Source organism: Pseudorasbora parva, chromosome 25 (assembly GCF_024679245.1).
Source record: "Pseudorasbora parva isolate DD20220531a chromosome 25, ASM2467924v1, whole genome shotgun sequence".
Taxonomy (NCBI): domain Eukaryota; kingdom Metazoa; phylum Chordata; class Actinopteri; order Cypriniformes; family Gobionidae; genus Pseudorasbora; species Pseudorasbora parva.
The window spans coordinates 1061782-1080174 of NC_090196.1; the positions used below are offsets into that span (position 1 = coordinate 1061782).

Below are 18393 nucleotides of genomic sequence, written 5' to 3' on the forward strand. Positions count from 1 at the left end.
TGCTTCTATCCAACCACAACACATTAAAACATGCTCTTTAAATCTATTTTCCACAAAATATGAACCCTTTTCAACACTGATAATAATCATAAAGGTGTCCTGGGCATCATATGAGAAGGATTAGTGAAGGATCATGTGACTCTGAAGACTGATCACAGGAATAAATCACACTTTACTAAATATTCACATGGAAAACATCTGGAGTTTACTATATTTATGATATAATAAATGAGCATAGGAGACAAAAGTGCACACATGATGACACAAACACACATTCACACAAGAAAGATCAGAAAGTTTATTATGCGTGCGTTCAATGAGACGTACAGTAACGGGACTAAAACGTGTGTGTGTGAGGAGGAAAACACAGTCCTGTTTGATTCACCACATCAAGAATAAAATGCTGTGTGTGTGTGTTTGTGTGTGTCTCTTCCTCTCACACACACTGGCTTGTGTGGCTGTAATCTTCTGACTGACGGTCGTCCGGCTCAGGGAATCTCACTTCAACATCAGGATTGGTCAAAATAAGATCCACGGATGGCAGAACGACACGAGGAGCGTGTGTGTGTGTGTGTGTGTGTGTGTGTGTGTGTGTGTGTGAGGCACTGAACGCGAGAAGCACCTACTGTATGTAAGGCATGAGAAAGTAACGTGCTGCTCTGCGTGATGAGCAATAATCATGAGCATAAATATGAACCTAAAATCAGACCTAAACCAACATTGAAGACCAGAGCCCCAGCAGATCCCCACAGACGGAGCACAAATGTGGCTCCTGACCCACGGCGCCGGGTTTGAGGAAACCGTCCCACTGGGGCCGGACGAACGGAGAGACAGGAAGTGATGAAGAGGGCTTGTTTCATCATAAGGTGGGGTGTGTTATAAAAATCAGCCTTTGATAAAGTCCTCCGAGCAGGATGTGAACGCCGTCAGTTACGCAGCGCTGCCAACCTGCAACACACACACACACACACACACACACATTAATCTTCTCTTCAGCATTCACTGGCCTCAGATGATCATGGAGTAGTTGTGCATGTTCTACAGTGGGGGACTGTGCTGTGTGTTATCTGTCGTCTTCTGTCGTCTGATTGGCTCCTGACAGACCGTCATCACTTCCTCTTGTGCTCAGAGCGTTTCACTGCTCGTTTGACCTTTGGCCTCTTCTCCTGCACTCTCTGTGTTCAATTGGCTTTCTAATTATATTGTAATACAACTACAAAACTTATTTTATTTCACTGTAATGAGATGATAGATGGATGAGATGATGGATCATGAATAGATAAGAGATGTGGATGTAAGTATGGATGGATGTTTTGATGGGTGTAGCTCTAGTAAACTCTATCAGCTGTAGCTGATGAAGGAGTCATGTGACGTCTGCTGCTGGAGACTGGAAAAGGCTGGAGCTTCAGTGTAATGGTCATAATGTTACCACACGTGTGTGTGTCCGAGCGCTCACAGGGCCACTGTAGAGAGGAGGTTTCAGACAGTGTGTGTGTGTGTGTGTGTGTGTGTGTGTGTACCGTCTGGACAGCTGGTCTTCTTTGTCCTGAGCGCGCGCTGACGTCTCCCCCAGTGATGTGGCTCCGGCTGGTAGTTGGCTCAGCTGGTCCTCCACCTCCAGCCCGCTCTCCTCCGCGATCTGCAGGATCAGATCATCCACCTGCTCCTGAGGCGTGGTCAGCGTGGTGGCCGAGCTCATCGAGTCCTCCATCACCTGCGCACACACACACACACACAGGGATCAGAGGGGTCGGCAGGACCACACACACACACAGGGATCAGAGGGGTCGGCAGGACCACACACACACACACAAACACACACACACACACACACACACACTTACCGAGGTGTGGACGTCCAGGTTCTGCACCTGCGTCTCGAACTTGTCCATGACGGCCGACACCTTCTGCAGGTCCATGGAGTTCAGAGCCTTGTCCAGAGCTTTGGTCACCTGCGTCATGTTCTTCGCCACCTGAGGACATACACACACTGATGATGTCATGCGCTCACACACACTTTTGATGAGGTCACGTGCTCACACATACTCCAGACTAACATGACAGAATGCTCCTCATGATGTTCCTGCTGCTCTGTGAATGAGTGCGGCGTCTGGTTACAGCACACGTTACTTTACTGGAGATGTGCCAGTGAAGCTCTGCGCTTGAGTTGATTTGCAGATAAATGTACGTTTATTAATAACAAAACATCATTTTTATAGTGAATGTGAATCTTCTGCTGCTATTAAATGTGCCGTTGTGGTTCTGTGGCCTCAGACTGAACTGACGGACAGCTCCAGAGATGATTAAAGCATCTGCTCTCGCTCTGCCTAATTCAGGCTCCAGCTGAACAACACCATCAGCTCCTCAGCACACGCGGACACTTCCTGCTCTAGTCCAGCTATTACACACACACAGCGAGTGTGTGTGAGGAAACGAGTGTGTGTGAGGAAACGAGTGAGTGTGAGTTAACGAGTGAGTGCGAGTTAACGAGTGAGTGCGAGGAAACGAGTGTGTGCGAGGAAACGAGTGTGTGCGAGGAAACGAGTGTGTGCGAGGAAACGAGTGTGTGCGAGGAAACGAGTGAGTGCGAGGAAACGAGTGTGTGCGAGGAAACGAGTGTGTGCGAGGAAACGAGTGTGTGCGAGTTAACGAGTGAGTGCGAGGAAACGAGTGTGTGCGAGGAAACGAGTGTGTGCGAGGAAACGAGTGTGTGCGAGTTAACGAGTGTGTGCGAGGAAACGAGTGTGTGCGAGGAAACGAGTGTGTGCGAGGAAACGAGTGTGTGCGAGGAAACGAGTGTGTGCGAGTTAACGAGTGTGTGCGAGTTAACGAGTGTGTGCGAGGAAACGTGTGTGTGCGAGGAAACGATTGTGTGTGAGGAAACGAGTGAGTGCGAGGAAACGAGTGAGTGCGAGGAAACGAGTGTGTGTGAGGAAACGAGTGTGTGTGAGGAAACGAGTGTGTGTGAGGAAACGAGTGTGTGTGAGTTAACGAGTGTGTGTGAGTAAACGAGTGTGTGTGAGTAAACGAGTGTGTGTGAGTAAACGAGTGTGTGTGAGGAAACGAGTGTGTGTGAGGAAACGAGTGTGTGAGGAAACGAGTGTGTGTGATTTAACGTGTGTGTGTGAGTTAACGAGTGTGTGAGTAAAGCTATTATTAGTGGAAGCGTCTCATAAGTCAATCAGTGCTCCTCTGCTGCCACCCACTGGTTATAGTGGACATCTCATGAGTTTAACATCAATGGAAGGGTTTTGTTTACCTACTTTTTTTTATAAACCTTCAAATCATTAAAAATAACATTTAAACTGGATAATATTTAGAGCTTTGGCAAGCTGGAGAAAGTGTGAAGCTCCTGAAAAGTGCTTGAGTTTCCGTCTCAGATGGCTGAGATCAATACAGCACATAATGTAAACCCGTTTGACTCTTCCTCCCACAATCCCCTGTGGTGACCCTACAGTAAATCATGAGGCGTCTCTACCGCCCCTGGCCTCCGTCTGGAGCCGTTACATCATCAGTAATGGTGCTGTGATCAGTAATGGTGCTGTGATCAGTAATGGTGCTGTGATCAGTAATGGTGCTGTGATCAGTAATGGTGCTGTGATCAGTAATGGTGCTGTGATCAGTAATGGTGCTGTGATCAGTAATGGTGCTGTGATCAGTAATGGTGCTGTGATCAGTAATGGTGCTGTGATCAGTAATGGTGCTGTAATGGCCGCCTCACCCCCTTCATCGTGACGGCCGTCTGCACTTTAGAGGCCACGGCGTCGACGCGAGACGCCATTCGCAGCCAGTTCAGGCCCTCGTTCTTCTTGCGGATGGCGTTCTCGGCATACACACGCGCACACTCCACATTCTTCTGCTGGAGAGCCTGGAGACACACACACACACACACTTAGAAAAAGCTCCAGCACACACACAACACTACATAACGCACACCCAATTAAATAACAACAGCATCACATGTGTAAAGTGCTAAACAGTGCAGTTCTGGCGGTAATGGAAGAGGTGACGTCACGGTGACGTCACGTGCCCCAGGGTCGGTGACGTCACGCGCCGTACCTTCTTGACTTTAGCCTGCTCGGATTTGGAGTCTTTCTCCGCCTTTTTAGCCAGTCGCTCCAACTGTTTAGAGGTGAACTGATGATGAAGAGCACAGTCAGAGGTCAGAGTTCATCACTGACACACACACACACACACACACACACACACACACATAAATTCACCCACCTTCAGCTGGAACAGAGTGTCTGTGTGAGAGAAACACACAATCATCATCAGAACATGACACGCCCTACAGCTTTACGTGTTCAGATTTACAGTAGTTATAAACACATCACACACACATCAGGATGAACAATCATCAATCAATCAGACGATAATCATGACACGGCACATCTGTTCTTAATCATAACACAGTTTAACATCACAGAAACACACGGTGTGTGTGTGACAGCCTTTGGCGGAGAGTGCTCCTACCGTCCATGTTAGTGCCGACCGCGCTTATGTGGAGCCTGAAGGTTTATTTGCTGTTTTTCCGCTCGATGAGTTTGTTTATGTGTCCGCGCTCGAGCTTCTCTCTCTCTCTCTTCCGGGTTCAGCTGCGCGCCGTCATCATCACGTCACGCGCTCCTTCTTCTTCTACTGTGCTGGATGGATGTCGCATTACTGCCGTCTTCTGGAGTCACGGCGTCATGTTTTCTCCGTCGGACTGGTTGTTTCAACCAAAAAAGAAACTTCTGTCATTAATTCCTCATGTCAAACCGTCGGCCCTTCGTTCATCTTCAGACAGATGAAGATATATCTGATGACCCCAGAGCTCTCTGACCCCTCCACACACATGAACACTATGAAGGGCTAGAAAGGAAAGTAAAGACATAGTCTGTGTGAATCCAGTGGTTCAGCCTTAATGTGATGAAGCGGTGAGAATACTTTAGTGCGCAAACACAAGCAAAATTAACGACTTTACCCAACTGCGTCATCATCACGCATGAGTGCTCATGTGATCAGCATCAGCCAATAATGAGCCGGCGTTCTGCTGCAGACCTCGGAGGGGCTACACTGCTGTGAAGAGCGGAGGAGACGGACACAGACACGAAGAAGCTACTTCTAACTGATAAACACTTATTATTAAACACATATTAGACACTTTATTTCCACATTTCTAATATATTCTCAATTTTTATCAAGGCTTTAAGTGTTTATTACCTTGCCACATTTCTGCATATCCTCATTTCCTTGTCATTTAGAATCTTCCTATTTCTTTCATCCAGCGCTCCATCTTTTCCTCACGCTCTACAGCTTGTTCATCTTGAGCTAAAATGCTGAATGTATCCAGTGCACACGTCCCCAGAGAAGAGATGGAGCGGGAGTTATTGAGATTAACATGATTTAAAGGGATAGTTCAGCCAATACTGAGCCTGATGTTTATCTGCTGACCTCCAGGGCATCAACATGTAGGTGTGTGTGTTTCTTCAGGAGAACACGAATGAAGATTTTTAACTCAACCGTTGCTGTGTGTCGGTCATATAATCATGTGAATGGGGAACAATTCTATTAGAGCAAAAAACACATGCTTAGACAATATGAACTGTGGCTCGTGACAGCACACTGATATCTTAAGACACAGAGCGATCATTTAGTGTGAGAAATCCAGCCGTATTTATATCCTTTTTTACCTCAAATACAACGCTATATCCAACAGCCTTCAGGCGCTTCACTGCCGGTTTAAAAAACCTTCATTTGTTTTTGTACTGAAGAAACAAACACACCTACATGTTGGATGCACTGGGGGTCAGCATATAAACATCACATTTGCATTTTGGGTGAACTATCTCTTTAAAATGATAGTAGTACTGGCAGTGCTTGTCCTCCAGCCCGGCAGGGGCGCACTGACGCTGCTCCACCCCGCCGCCGCCTCCGCCGAGGGAGCCGCTGCTGTCAGTGCTGTGAGGAGGAGGAAGGGCACAGTAATGGCGGCCTCCATGAGACTCGGGCGCAGGGCCGCTGTCACCGCGCTCAGACTCATAACACAGAGCACAATAACGCCCCACAGCCGGGGAATAGCGCAGGTCCGAGCCCGGCGGAGCGAGCCCTGGGCCGGATGCGCCTTCAGACACCTCTCCCGGTCTCCGCGAGCGTGTGGTGAGACAGCACTGGCACAACATTCATCACAACATCATTATTATATAGATATGACTGTGTGCTTGCTCTACAGCACAATGACAAACGATAACTCTGTGGCTCTGAATGAGTGTCATATTCATAATGAACATGTAGAAGTCTAAGACAACATGATATGATTGGGATCTGCTGCCAAAACTAATCACATTGATTTCAGGATGAACTCGTGTGTTTGATTTAGTGTTTATTAAAAATTTAGCACAACACAATCACAGATCCACCCGGCTGTATGTGTTTGGCCTTCATACTCATCTCTCTCTCTCTCTCTCTCTCTCTCTCTCTCTCTCTCTCTCTCTCTCTCTCTCTCTCTCTCTCTCTCTCTCTCTCTCTGTGTGTATTTTAATCTCTCGCCTCATTCTGATCATGTGGTGAGGGTTGAATATTAATCAGGTGATTGAGACATTGATCAGTGTTTGCTTTATTGCTAAAGTGTGTGACTGCGCTCTTTGTAATGTTATTTCAGTGGGATTGCTGCCCTTTCTCATTATGAAAGAGATCAACCATAAAACATATAATGCAGGAAAACAGCATCCGTCTCTATGACACCGCTCAGTGATGTGTGTGTGTGTGTGTGTGTGTGTGTGTGTGTGTGTGTGTGTGTGTGTGTGTGTGTGTGTGTGTGTGTGTGTGTCCAGCAGGGGTCGCTCCTCTGCAGGTGCAGATGCCCGCGCTCTCGCCCACCATGGAGGAAGGAAACATCGTCAAGTGGCTGAAGAGAGAAGGTGAGAAATAAACACACACCTGACACAGAGATGTGCTTCGCTCCCCACGTGCATCAATGAGCCTTGGCCGCCCATGACCCTGTGGCCGGTTCTCCACTGGTCCTTCCTTGGAGCACTTTTGATAGATACTGACCACTGCAGACCGGGAACAGCCCACAAGAGCTGCAGTTCTGGAGATGCTCTGACCCAGTCGTCTAGCCGTCACAATCTGGCCAAACTCGCTCAAATCCTTACGCTTGCCCATTTCTCCTGCTTCACACACATCAGCTCTGAGGACAACATGTTCACTTGCTGCCTAATATACCCCACCCACTAACAGGAGCCGAGATGAAGAGATCATCAGTGTTATTCACTTCACCTGGTCATAATGTTATGCCTGATGTATATATGTGTGTGAGGTGTGTGTTGGGAAGCTGACGGATGCAGCTCTTCCTGTGTGTGAGCAGGTGAGGAAGTGGCCGCCGGGGACGCGCTCTGTGAGATCGAGACGGATAAAGCTGTGGTGGTGATGGAGTCCAGTGAGGACGGAGTCCTGGCCAAAATACTGGTGAGCGCTCGTATGGAGATCAGTGCTGTAAACGAGTGTGTGTGTAAACGTGTGTGTGTGTCAGGTGCCGGAGGGCAGTCGAGGCGTGCGTCTGGGCACTCTCATCGCTCTGATGGCCGCTGAAGGAGAAGACTGGAAACAGGTGGAGATTCCAGTGCCTGTGGTAGCCACGCCCACTCCGGCTCCGCCCACTGTAGCCCCGCCCACTGCTGCTGGCCCCGCCCCTCCCCTGGCTCCAGCACTCAAACAGTCAGTATCTGCTCCTGCATGCTTTCTGTCACACTAGCTGTGTGTGTGTGTGTGTGTGTGTGTGTGTGTGTGTGTGTGTGTGTGTGTGTGTGTGTGTGTGTTTTATCGCTCATGTTCGTTTGTAATTTTGAACAGGTTGCGTTTGAGTCCTGCTGCAAGACACATTCTGGACACTCATGGTTTGGATCCTCGTCAGGCAAAAGCCACAGGCCCACGCGGCCTCATCACTAAAGAGTGAGTCTCACACACACATACACACACACACACACACACACACACACACACACACACTCTCACACACATACACTAACTTGCACACACAATCACTCTAGGTCACTCACTTACACACACACACACTCACACATATACACACACTTACTGAACAGTCTCATTGGTAGCATATGTTACCATGGCAACCCAGCCTCCCTGCTCTGGGTATCCATGGAAACGAAGAAACAGACACTTATTAATACCTCCGATCCTCTGAAGAGGCACTTATGAGATTATCCGCAGATTTGGTTATATTATTATCATCCTCATCCTCATAAGCAGGTGTTTTCTCCATGATAATGGCCCATCAGCATAGGTTAGTTGTGTCAGGAGCATTATAGGAGTGTGTTAATGAGCTCTGCGGGTCAGAGATATGACTGTGTGTGATCTCTGTAGTGTGTGTGTGTGTGTGAGAACGGAAGGCTCTTCTCAAAGCAACACTTCAATATCAGCTGCCACTCCGGAATAACAATCACACCATTTCATGTTATATTAATCAGGCTTGACAACACACACACACACACACACACACACACACACACACACACACCTCGCTCCGTCAGGAGATCGTTCCAGTGATCAGCTTGTCTTCTTCTGTGCTGGTCTGTTGTTTCAGAGATGCTCTGAAGCTGCTGAGTCAGGGGGATGGAGAGCGTCCATCAGCTGCTGTTCCTCCATCTGTCCTGCCCTCGGCCCCGCCCACAGCCCCACCCTCGGCTCCGCCCACAGCCCCGCCCACGGGCCGCCCCTCATACCCCCCCCTCTCTGTGCCTGGGAAGCCTGGAGCGCCGGTGAGCCCATGATCCTCTCAGTGCACACACACTCCTCTAGAGGCTCATACACACTGACATTACAATTTGTCCTGATATAAAACCTTCAAGTAACTTGAACACACATTATGTAATCCGATTACTTTTCATTTAACAAGTAACTCAGTTAGAAGTGATGCACATTTTGTAATCAGATTACTTTTGTTGTAACAAGTAAAGTAACTCTATTACAAGCTTCATCAGATGTAATAGTGTGTATGAATGCTGTTTTCAGGGCACGTTCACAGACGTGACGGCCTCTAGCGTGAGGAGAGTCATCGCTCAGAGATTAACGCAGTCTAAGCGCTCCATCCCGCATGCGTACGCCTCAGTGGACTGCGACCTCGGGGCCGTCATCAGGCTCCGGAAACAGCTGGCCGCGGGTGAGGAGAGCGCTACCGTAGCCCTGAGGATCCACACACAGCCCTGAGGGGCAGACTGAGCTGGCCTAGGGGAACCCCAGGGGCTAAACATTGCTTAATGATGTCTCTTACTGAGATGTGTAGTAGTGAATGCATCTTGATTTAAGAATATTTAGAAAAAAATCTAAATAAGAAGAGTATTTTTAGCAGTGTAAGACTTCACTGCTTTCCTAATGGCAAGAAGAAGCTAAACCTCCTACAGATCCGCGTGTCTGTTCTCTAAAGCGCCGGCGTGTTTATGTCCTGTCCGTATCCATCGCCTCTGCCGTTTCACATCTGATATCTGCGCCCGTTGAGACTTCCTGTAGGGAAAGATCAATGATGCTGCATTTAGTTGAAGCTCTTCCAGTGGCCGTGATCGACTAAAAGCCTCAAAGTCTTCAGGGCTAAAGTGGAGAGAACAGACGCTGGTCTTTAGGAAGTTTTCTTCGTGCATTTTTATCTCCTCTTCTTGTTATTGGGACAGCAGTGAAGACTCGCATCGCTTCTCCTGATAATCACAGCCAAAAGCCGCTCAGTGTGGCCTCGTTTTCTTTGAGTTGTGTTGAGGTAAATATAGCACCAGTCGCTCGCTGAGTGCAACCATTCGACTGTCCAAAATATAATCTTTCTTGGGTTACTAAGACATATTTCAGTAAGAGACATAATTTAAGTTATATTAAGTCATCTAAGTCTCACCACCAGGGGTTCCCTTAAAGGGACAGTACTGAACAAACCACGGTTTGGACTACACCGACCGAACATGATTTCTGTGTGCATTAGCACATGTTTTATACACACATGCATTTATAATCATAAAGACCCAGTGATGATTAACTGTAGATTAATGATGTTTGTGTGTGTGTGTGTGTTTAGAGAACATCAAGGTGTCAGTCAATGACTTCATCATCAAAGCCGTTGCCACCTCTCTCAGAGTAAGTCAGCTCATATTCAATCAGTGTGTGTGTGTGTGTGTGTGTGTTTGTGGGGTTTAAATCTGGGACTCGCAGTACTGTATCCAGCCACTCATTCAGATCGTGATAGTCTTACTTCACATGTAATAATTTAAGCCCTTTCAAGTACCTTGGCATAAATATGGATGTTTTCATGGCGTTCTCCAGGATTTCAAAAAGTCAACTTTAAAACTCAACCCTGATTATATCACAGATTTATTTAGCTTAAGTGTTTAATTCTACTGATAAACAATCTTCTCACACAAGCCATTCCGCATGACTGAGCGTGATATTCCTCATCCGTGTGTATGATACAGCTCTCCGTCTTCAGCTCAATCCCATATTCATGAGGGAAGGTCAGTTTGAGTAAGGAAAGCGATATATCTGTCATATATTCAATCGCTAAAGTTACCACAGTCGTTGCATGTGCTGCACTTTATTTGTACCATTTGGTTTTATTCGTTTGTTTGTATTGTTTAGATTTTATAAGATATTGTTTGATAAGTATTATTAAGTATATTAGTCCTTGAAAACAGAAAAAGTAGTTCTTGAAGTCCCTGAAAGTCCTGCGATTTGATTGGTCAGTATCTGTACGGTCGCTGGATGAATCATTGGCCATTTTACATGTGCATCTGCTTATGTGCGATCGCTGGTTTCTGCTTCTTCTTCTCCTGTGTTTGAATCAGCAGATTCTGTACTCATTCAGGAGCGGTGTAATAGCGAGAGAGTAATCATGAAGAGTGTTAAAGGGGGTACGAGAAGCCTACCTCTTCCAGAAGATTTATCCGGTTTTTCTTTTGAAGTTTAATAAGAAATTGAGATTGATATGAACCCATTGGCGTACATTTACCACAAATAAAAATCTGCGATTAATCGCGCGTTAACTCACGACTATCATGCGATTTAATCGTGATTAAAAAATGTAATCGTTTGACAGCCCTAATATATACACCTCAGAATATTTTCTCCATCAATGCAATGCTCTCACCTGTTTACCCCTGACCTGTTTGCATCCCTGATAAATAAACAGATATCGGCTGATAGTGCAATCCCTAGTGCGATTCCAGGATAATTCATTTAATTGGCTAATTGGATTTAATTGATCGTATCAGACCCTCTTCAGCTCTAAGAGTGCCATAATGCCTGATGAGTGATGTGTGTGTGGTGAAAGATGTGCTGTGTTCCTGCAGGAGATGCCGGAGGTCAACGTCATGTGGGCCGCAGACGGGCCGCAGCCGCTCGACTCCATCCACATCTCCGTCGCCGTGGCAACCCCGCGCGGCCTCATGACCCCCATCATCAGAGACGCTGCCAGCAAAGGCCTGCAGGAGATCGCCGCCACCGCAAAGGTCACGCTCATTAAACGCCGCTGAAAATATAATAAGAGAAAAATAATCTTATTTCTGTTTGGGACGGAAGCAAGATTTCAATCAGAAATAAGATTATTTCTCTCACCCCATTGACAGATCATGTTGCCTGTTTTAAGCAAAAACTCATTTTGATTTTATTTTTAAGAAAACAAGGAAAAATATCTTATGTCGTTTTACTGATCTAGTAAAGGCATCTTGATTTAAGAATTGTTAGATGTTTAGACTGGAAACAAGACACAATGACTGAGTAGGAAGAGCAGTTTGTGCAGTGCAGAGATGTGAAATGTTTACTTCTGCAGCTTCACCGTATTAAACATGAGCTGTGTCAGTGTGGCTTTCGGTCACCTCAGAGAGGGCGGAGCCTCAGAGCCACACCCACCACTCGCATCAACACCACTGACCAATAGCAGCTCAGGGGTTGACCAATGACTGTCAGCTGTTGGGTTTAGCCTGAGGAATATGATGAGCTGTTGTTATTGATCGCTCTGTTTAACCGCAGCATGTTAAACTCTTCTTCTCTCCTCAGGCTTTGGCACAGAAAGCGCGGGATGGCAAGCTGTTACCGGAGGAGTATCAGGGCGGCTCGTTCAGGTGAGTTATTCCTCTCTGATCTCATTCACACCTGGAACTTCTGCCATTTCTAACAGGGTTTCTTAAAGTCTTAATGTGATCCTACACTATCTAAATCTCTGGAATTGGATCAGAAACTCTTACGTTCCGCATCATGGCATTAAATCAGGGCTCTGTGAGTTCTGTGATGCAGAATCCAGTCATAAAACTGTAAATTACTGTATAAAGCTGAATGGCACGGATGAATAAATCAACAGTCAGTCCGGCTCTTAAAGGGCCAGTTCTCCATTAATGAGAATCCTGGGATCATTTCCTCACCCTAATGTTGCTCAAACCCATCAGATTTCCTTCTTCATATAAAGCCATGGAGTCTCTTCAGAACATCTCAAATCAGCGCTGGTCCCACAAGTTACTTTAGTTATTAACTTTCTGACATGAGTGACAGTTTCTCTGACTAGAAATAAACTAATATCTTGCAGTAGATGTTGTAACTCCAACCATTAGCTGAACTGAGACATGCTTTGCTGAGAGATCTGATGAACTCACGAGCAGCTGATACTGAGCATGCGCGAGTAACCGAACATACACCGGTTCTCGGATCAGCCGTACTGAATCGAGAACCGTTTCTATCGGACACGTTCGATCTTTCGGATCAGCAGTACAGAATCGAGAACCGTTTCTATCGGGCACGTTCGATCTTTCGGATCAGCAGTACAGAATCGAGAACCGTTTCTATCGGACACGTTCGATCTTTCAGATCAGCAGTACAGAATCGAGAACCGTTTCTATCGGACACGTTCGATCTTTCGGATCAGCAGTACAGACTCGAGAACCGTTTCTATCGGACACGTTCGATCTTTCGGATCACGAGTACAGAATCGAGAACCGTTTCTATCGGACACGTTTGATCTTTCGGATCACCAGTACAGAATCGAGAACCGTTTCTATCGGACACGTTCGATCTTTCGGATAAGCCGTACAGAATCGAGAACCGTTTCTATCGGACACGTTCGATCTTTCGGATCAGCAGTACAGAATCGAGAACCGTTTCTATCGGACACGTTTGATCTTTCGGATCACCAGTACAGAATCGAGAACCGTTTCTATCGGACACGTTTGATCTTTCGGATCAGCAGTACAGAATCGAGAATCGTTTCTATCGGACACGTTCGTTCTTTCGGATCAGCAGTACAGAATCGAGAACCGTTTCTATCGGACACGTTCGATCTTTCGGATCACCGGTACAGAATCGAGAACCGTTTCTATCGGACACGTTCGATCTTCCGGATTGGCAGTACAGAATCAAGAACCGTTCCTATCGGACATGTTCGATCTTTCGGATCACCAGTACAGAATCGAGAACCGTTTCTATCGGACACGTTCGATCTTTCGCATCATCAGTACAGAACCGAGAACCGTTTCTATCGGACACGTTCGATCTTTCGCATCACCAGTACAGAATCGAGAACCGTTTCTATCGGACGCGTTCGATCTTTCGGATCCCCAGTACAGAATCGAGAACCGTTTCTATCGGACACGTTCGATCTTTCGCATCATCAGTACAGAATCGAGAACCGTTTCTATCGGACACGTTCGATCTTTCGGGTCAGCAGTACAGAACCGAGAACCGTTTCTATCGGACGGGTTCGATCTTTCGCATCATCAGTACAGAATCGAGAACCGTTTCTATCGGACACGTTCGATCTTTCGCATCATCAGTACAGAATCGAGAACCGTTTCTATCGGACACGTTCGATCTTTCGGATCCCCAGTACAGAATCGAGAACCGTTTCTATCGGACGCGTTCGATCTTTCGCATCATCAGTACAGAATCGAGAACCGTTTCTATCGGACGCGTTCGATCTTTCGGATCCCCAGTACAGAATCGAGAACCGTTTCTATCGGACGCGTTCGATCTTTCGGATCACCGGTACAGAATCGAGAACCGTTTCTATCGGACGCGTTCGATCTTTCGGATCACCAGTACAGAACCGAGAACCGTTTCTATCGGACACGTTCGATCTTTCGGATCACCAGTACAGAATCGAGAACCGTTTCTATCGGACACGTTCGATCTTTCGCATCATCAGTACAGAATCGAGAACCGTTTCTATCGGACACGTTCGATCTTTCGGGTCAGCAGTACAGAACCGAGAACCGTTTCTATCGGACGGGTTCGATCTTTCGCATCATCAGTACAGAATCGAGAACCGTTTCTATCGGACACGTTCGATCTTTCGCATCATCAGTACAGAATCGAGAACCGTATCTATCGGACACGTTCGATCTTTCGGATCCCCAGTACAGAATCGAGAAACGTTTCTATCGGACACGTTCGATCTTTCGGATCCCCAGTACAGAATCGAGAACCGTTTCTATCGGACGCGTTCAATCTTTCGCATCATCAGTACAGAATCGAGAACCGTTTCTATCGGACACGTTCGATCTTTCAGATCCCCAGTACAGAATCGAGAACCGTTTCTATCGGACGCGTTCGATCTTTCGGATCACCGGTACAGAATCGAGAACCGTTTCTATCGGACGCGTTCGATCTTTCGGATCACCAGTACAGAACCGAGAACCGTTTCTATCGGACACGTTCGATCTTTCGGATCACCAGTACAGAATCGAGAACCGTTTCTATCGGACACGTTCGATCTTTCGGATCACCAGTACAGAATCGAGAACCGTTTCTATCGGACGCGTTCGATCTTTCGCATCATCAGTACAGAATCGAGAACCGTTTCTATCGGACACGTTCGATCTTTCGGTTCAGCAGTACAGAATCGAGAACCGTTTCTATCGGACACGTTTGATCTTTCGGATCACCAGTACAGAATCGAGAACCGTTTCTATCGGACACGTTTGATCTTTCGGATCACCGGTACAGAATCGAGAACCGTTTCTATCGGACACGTTCGATCTTTCGGATCACCGGTACAGAATCAAGAACCGTTTCTATCGGACACGTTTGATCTTTCGGATCACCAGTACAGAATCGAGAACCGTTTCTATCGGACACGTTCGATCTTTCGCATCACCAGTACGGAATCGAGAACCGTTTCTATCGGACACGTTCGATCTTCCGGATCACCAGTACAGAATCGAGAACCGTTTCTATCGGACACGTTCGATCTTTCGGATCACCGGTACAGAATCGAGAACCGTTTCTATCGGACACCATATGTAAGTTTATTTAATCTGTGTAAAACATCAGTGTTTGCGCGACAGTGGCTGTATTGAGTGCTTTTGCAAAACATAAATGAAAAAACCTGTCCAAGATGATGATGATGACAATTATTACAATACTAAGTTTTGATTACAAATACTTTATATGGATGTGTTCGAATGTATTTTCATCCACCGGGATGACAGAAATGACGTCATTACGGGAGGACGTAAAAGAACCGGTGATCTGTTTTTTTTAACCGGTTCATTGAAACGAACGATCCGAAAGAACCGGTTCGCGGAAAACAACCGAACTTCCCATCACTACTCTGTAGCTGTTTATGGATTGCTCTGCTCATGTTGTGTGTGTGTGTGTGTGTTGCAGCATCTCTAACCTGGGCATGTTTGGCCTCAGCGAGTTCAGCGCGGTCATCAATCCTCCTCAGGCGTGTGTGCTGGCGGTGGGAGGCCTGAGGGCGGAGCTGCGGCTGAGAGAAGGCCTCCAGACGCAGCTGCAGCTCCTGACGGTCACTCTGTCCAGCGACGGCCGGCTCGTGGATGAGGAGCTGGCCTCACGCTTCCTCCAGTGCTTCCGCTCGCACCTCGAGCGCCCGCAGCCATAGCGCATGATGGCCCTTTATTTATTCGTTACTATGTACATAGAGAGAAAAACACTGAAGCTCAAGGTCAAGTCATCACTGGATCCGTTCAGAAAAGTGAAGGGAAACCCACTGATGATCACATCTCAGTGTTTAAGCACCTTTAACACACACACACACACACATACCTGCCAACCTACACTACGTGTTACATCAAAGCCATTGAATCATGGTATGAACCTGTATCTTTTTGGATTACCAAATAATTCAATAAACTCTTGTCTTCTGCTGGAGTCTAAGTCGTGTGTGTGTGTGTGTGTGTGTGTGTGTGTGTGTGTGTGTGTGTGTGTGTGTGGGTGGGTGGGTGGGTGGGCTGGTAATCCCTACGTTATGGGGACAAAATGCCCCCACAAAGATGGCAATATCTGATATCCTTCTCCTTGTGGGGACATTTTTTGGTCCTCATGTGGAAAACATCTTATAAATCACACAGGAGGAGTTTTTTTGAGAAATTAAAAATGTAGAATGTTTCCTGTGATGGGTAGGTTTAGGGGCAGTGTGTCTGTGTGTGTGTGTGTGTGTGTGTGTTGTGAAGGTGTGTGTGGGTGGTTTGTGCAAGGGGGCTTTCCAGTCAGCTTTATTTATACAGCACATCAGATATGAGACTAATAAAAAGATCCCAGCATTACCCAACCTACCGGACGAGTTACTCCGAGTAAATGGATAACCTCAGCCTTCAGTTATTGTGTGCTTGCGGTGAAGAACACAGCCGCACGGCAAAAAATACTCCTCTTACTTAGTATTTTTGTGTCGTTTCTAGTCTAAATATCTATAGACACATCCAGCATCTCCACCTCTAAGACCATCTGACACCAGCCATCCGAACAGCTGCTGCAACAATCGGTCTGCATAACCAGAAACATATCTGCATATCAGCTCATCTGCGTGCAGAGCTCACTCTGGAGAGGTCCTCTTCTCGGATGAATCCCGGCGTTCACTACAGGGCAGATGGATGTGTTTGTGTGGGTGAGCGGTGTGCTGAAGTCAGCATTGTGGATCGAGTGGCCAGTGGTGGCGGTGGGGTTATGGTATGGGCGTATGTTAGAGACACCGAACACGGGCATTTTATTGATGGTATTTTGAATGCACAGATACCGTGACGAGATCCTGAGGCCTATTGCTGTGCTAATCATCCATGACCATCGCCTTGTGTTGTAGCATTATCATGCACGGCCCCATATTACAAGGATCTGCACACAGTTCCAGGCAGCTGAAAACATCCCAGTTGCATGGCCAGAACACTCACCGGACATGACACCGATTGAGCATGTTTGGGATGCTGTGGATCGCCATATACAATAGCGGGTTCAGCAACTTCCAGGCCAATATCCAGCAACTTCACACAGCCTTTGAAGAGGAGTAGACCAACATTACACAGGCCACAATCAGCAACCTGATCAACTCTAGAGAGGGCAGGAGAGGTGTGCACTGCGGGAGGCAAATAGTGGACACACCAGAGACTGACTGTCCCTCCTGTCTTTCTGATGCTTTTCATGCTGGGACAGGAAGGGGCCGTCCCCGAACTGTTCCCACAAAGTTGGGAGCATGAAATTGTCCAAAATGTCTTGGTGAAACTTTAAGAGTTCCTTTCACTGGAACTAAGGGGCCAACCTCTGAAAAACACCCACCCCATAACCACCCCTCCACCAAACTTTACACTTGGCAATGCAGTCAGGCGAGTCCCGTTCTCCTGGCGACGGCCAAACCCAGACTCGTCCATGTGATCGTCAGACTGAAGCGTGATTGGTCGCTCAGAGAACACGTCTCACTGCTCTAGAGTCCAGTGGCGGCTGCTTTACTCCACTGCATCTCACGCTTTGCATTGCTCTTGGTGATGTAAGGCTTGGATGAGCTGCTCGGCCATGGAAACCCATTCCATGAAGCTCTCTCCGCTGTTCTTGAGCTCATCTGAAGGCCACAGAAGTCTGGAGGTCTGGAGCTGTTGACTCTGCAGAAAGTTGGAGACTTCTGCGCACTGTGACCCTCAGCATGCGCTGACCCCGCTCTGGGATTTAACACTTCGTGGCTGAGTTGCTGTTGTTCCCAATGGCTTCCGCTTTGTTCTAATCCCACTAACAGTTGAGCGTGGAATATTTAGTAGTGAGGAAATGTCAGGAATGGACTTATTGCACAGGTGTCAGCCTATCACGGCCCCACGCTTGAGTTCACTGAGCTCCTGAGAGCGACCCATTCTTTCACTAATGTGTGTAGAAGCGTCTGCAGGCCGAGAGCTGGAGTTATACACCTGTGGCCATGAAGAGACTGAACACCTGAACTCAGGGATTTGGAGGAGCGGCACAATACTTCTGGCAATATAGTGCACCTATGCAGAGAGTGTGCGGTTTCGGATGCAACCTCCGTCTCGTTTGGGCAATGCAAAAATGCAACTGGAAGAATCTAATGCCATCTCTAATGCCAAATGTTTTTTGTTTTTTTTACATTTTGGACTGAACTCCAAGCGCTGTTTGTCGAAAAGCAAACACACCACACCTGCT

The 18393-nt window shown here is 47.1% G+C and overlaps 2 protein-coding genes across 3 annotated transcripts; one reads left to right on the top strand and one right to left on the bottom strand.

The window, feature by feature from the left end:
* Nucleotides 1-284: 284 nt before the first annotated feature.
* Nucleotides 285-4641, bottom strand: chmp1a (charged multivesicular body protein 1A). The gene is made up of 7 exons (XM_067436100.1): nt 4477-4641; nt 4228-4247; nt 4060-4137; nt 3722-3868; nt 1845-1973; nt 1521-1714; nt 285-948 (listed from the first exon to the last, which is right to left on the bottom strand). The coding sequence occupies exons 1-7, from the start codon at nt 4481-4483 to the stop codon at nt 927-929; spliced, it is 597 nt and encodes a 198-aa protein (XP_067292201.1). The 5' UTR covers nt 4484-4641; the 3' UTR covers nt 285-926.
* Nucleotides 4642-5910: 1269 nt separating this feature from the next.
* On the top strand, nt 5911-16131 carry pdhx (pyruvate dehydrogenase complex component X). Of its 2 annotated transcripts, none has more exons than XM_067436098.1 (11): nt 5911-6141; nt 6816-6902; nt 7349-7449; nt 7514-7698; nt 7834-7932; nt 8585-8759; nt 9013-9160; nt 10055-10113; nt 11322-11480; nt 12028-12092; nt 15625-16131. In XM_067436098.1, the coding sequence occupies exons 1-11, from the start codon at nt 5970-5972 to the stop codon at nt 15860-15862; spliced, it is 1488 nt and encodes a 495-aa protein (XP_067292199.1). In that variant the 5' UTR covers nt 5911-5969; the 3' UTR covers nt 15863-16131. The 2 variants fall into 2 exon arrangements, with proteins under 2 accessions (XP_067292199.1, XP_067292200.1); XM_067436099.1 differs by having other exon boundaries at nt 5912-6141; nt 6819-6902.
* Nucleotides 16132-18393: the final 2262 nt, after the last annotated feature.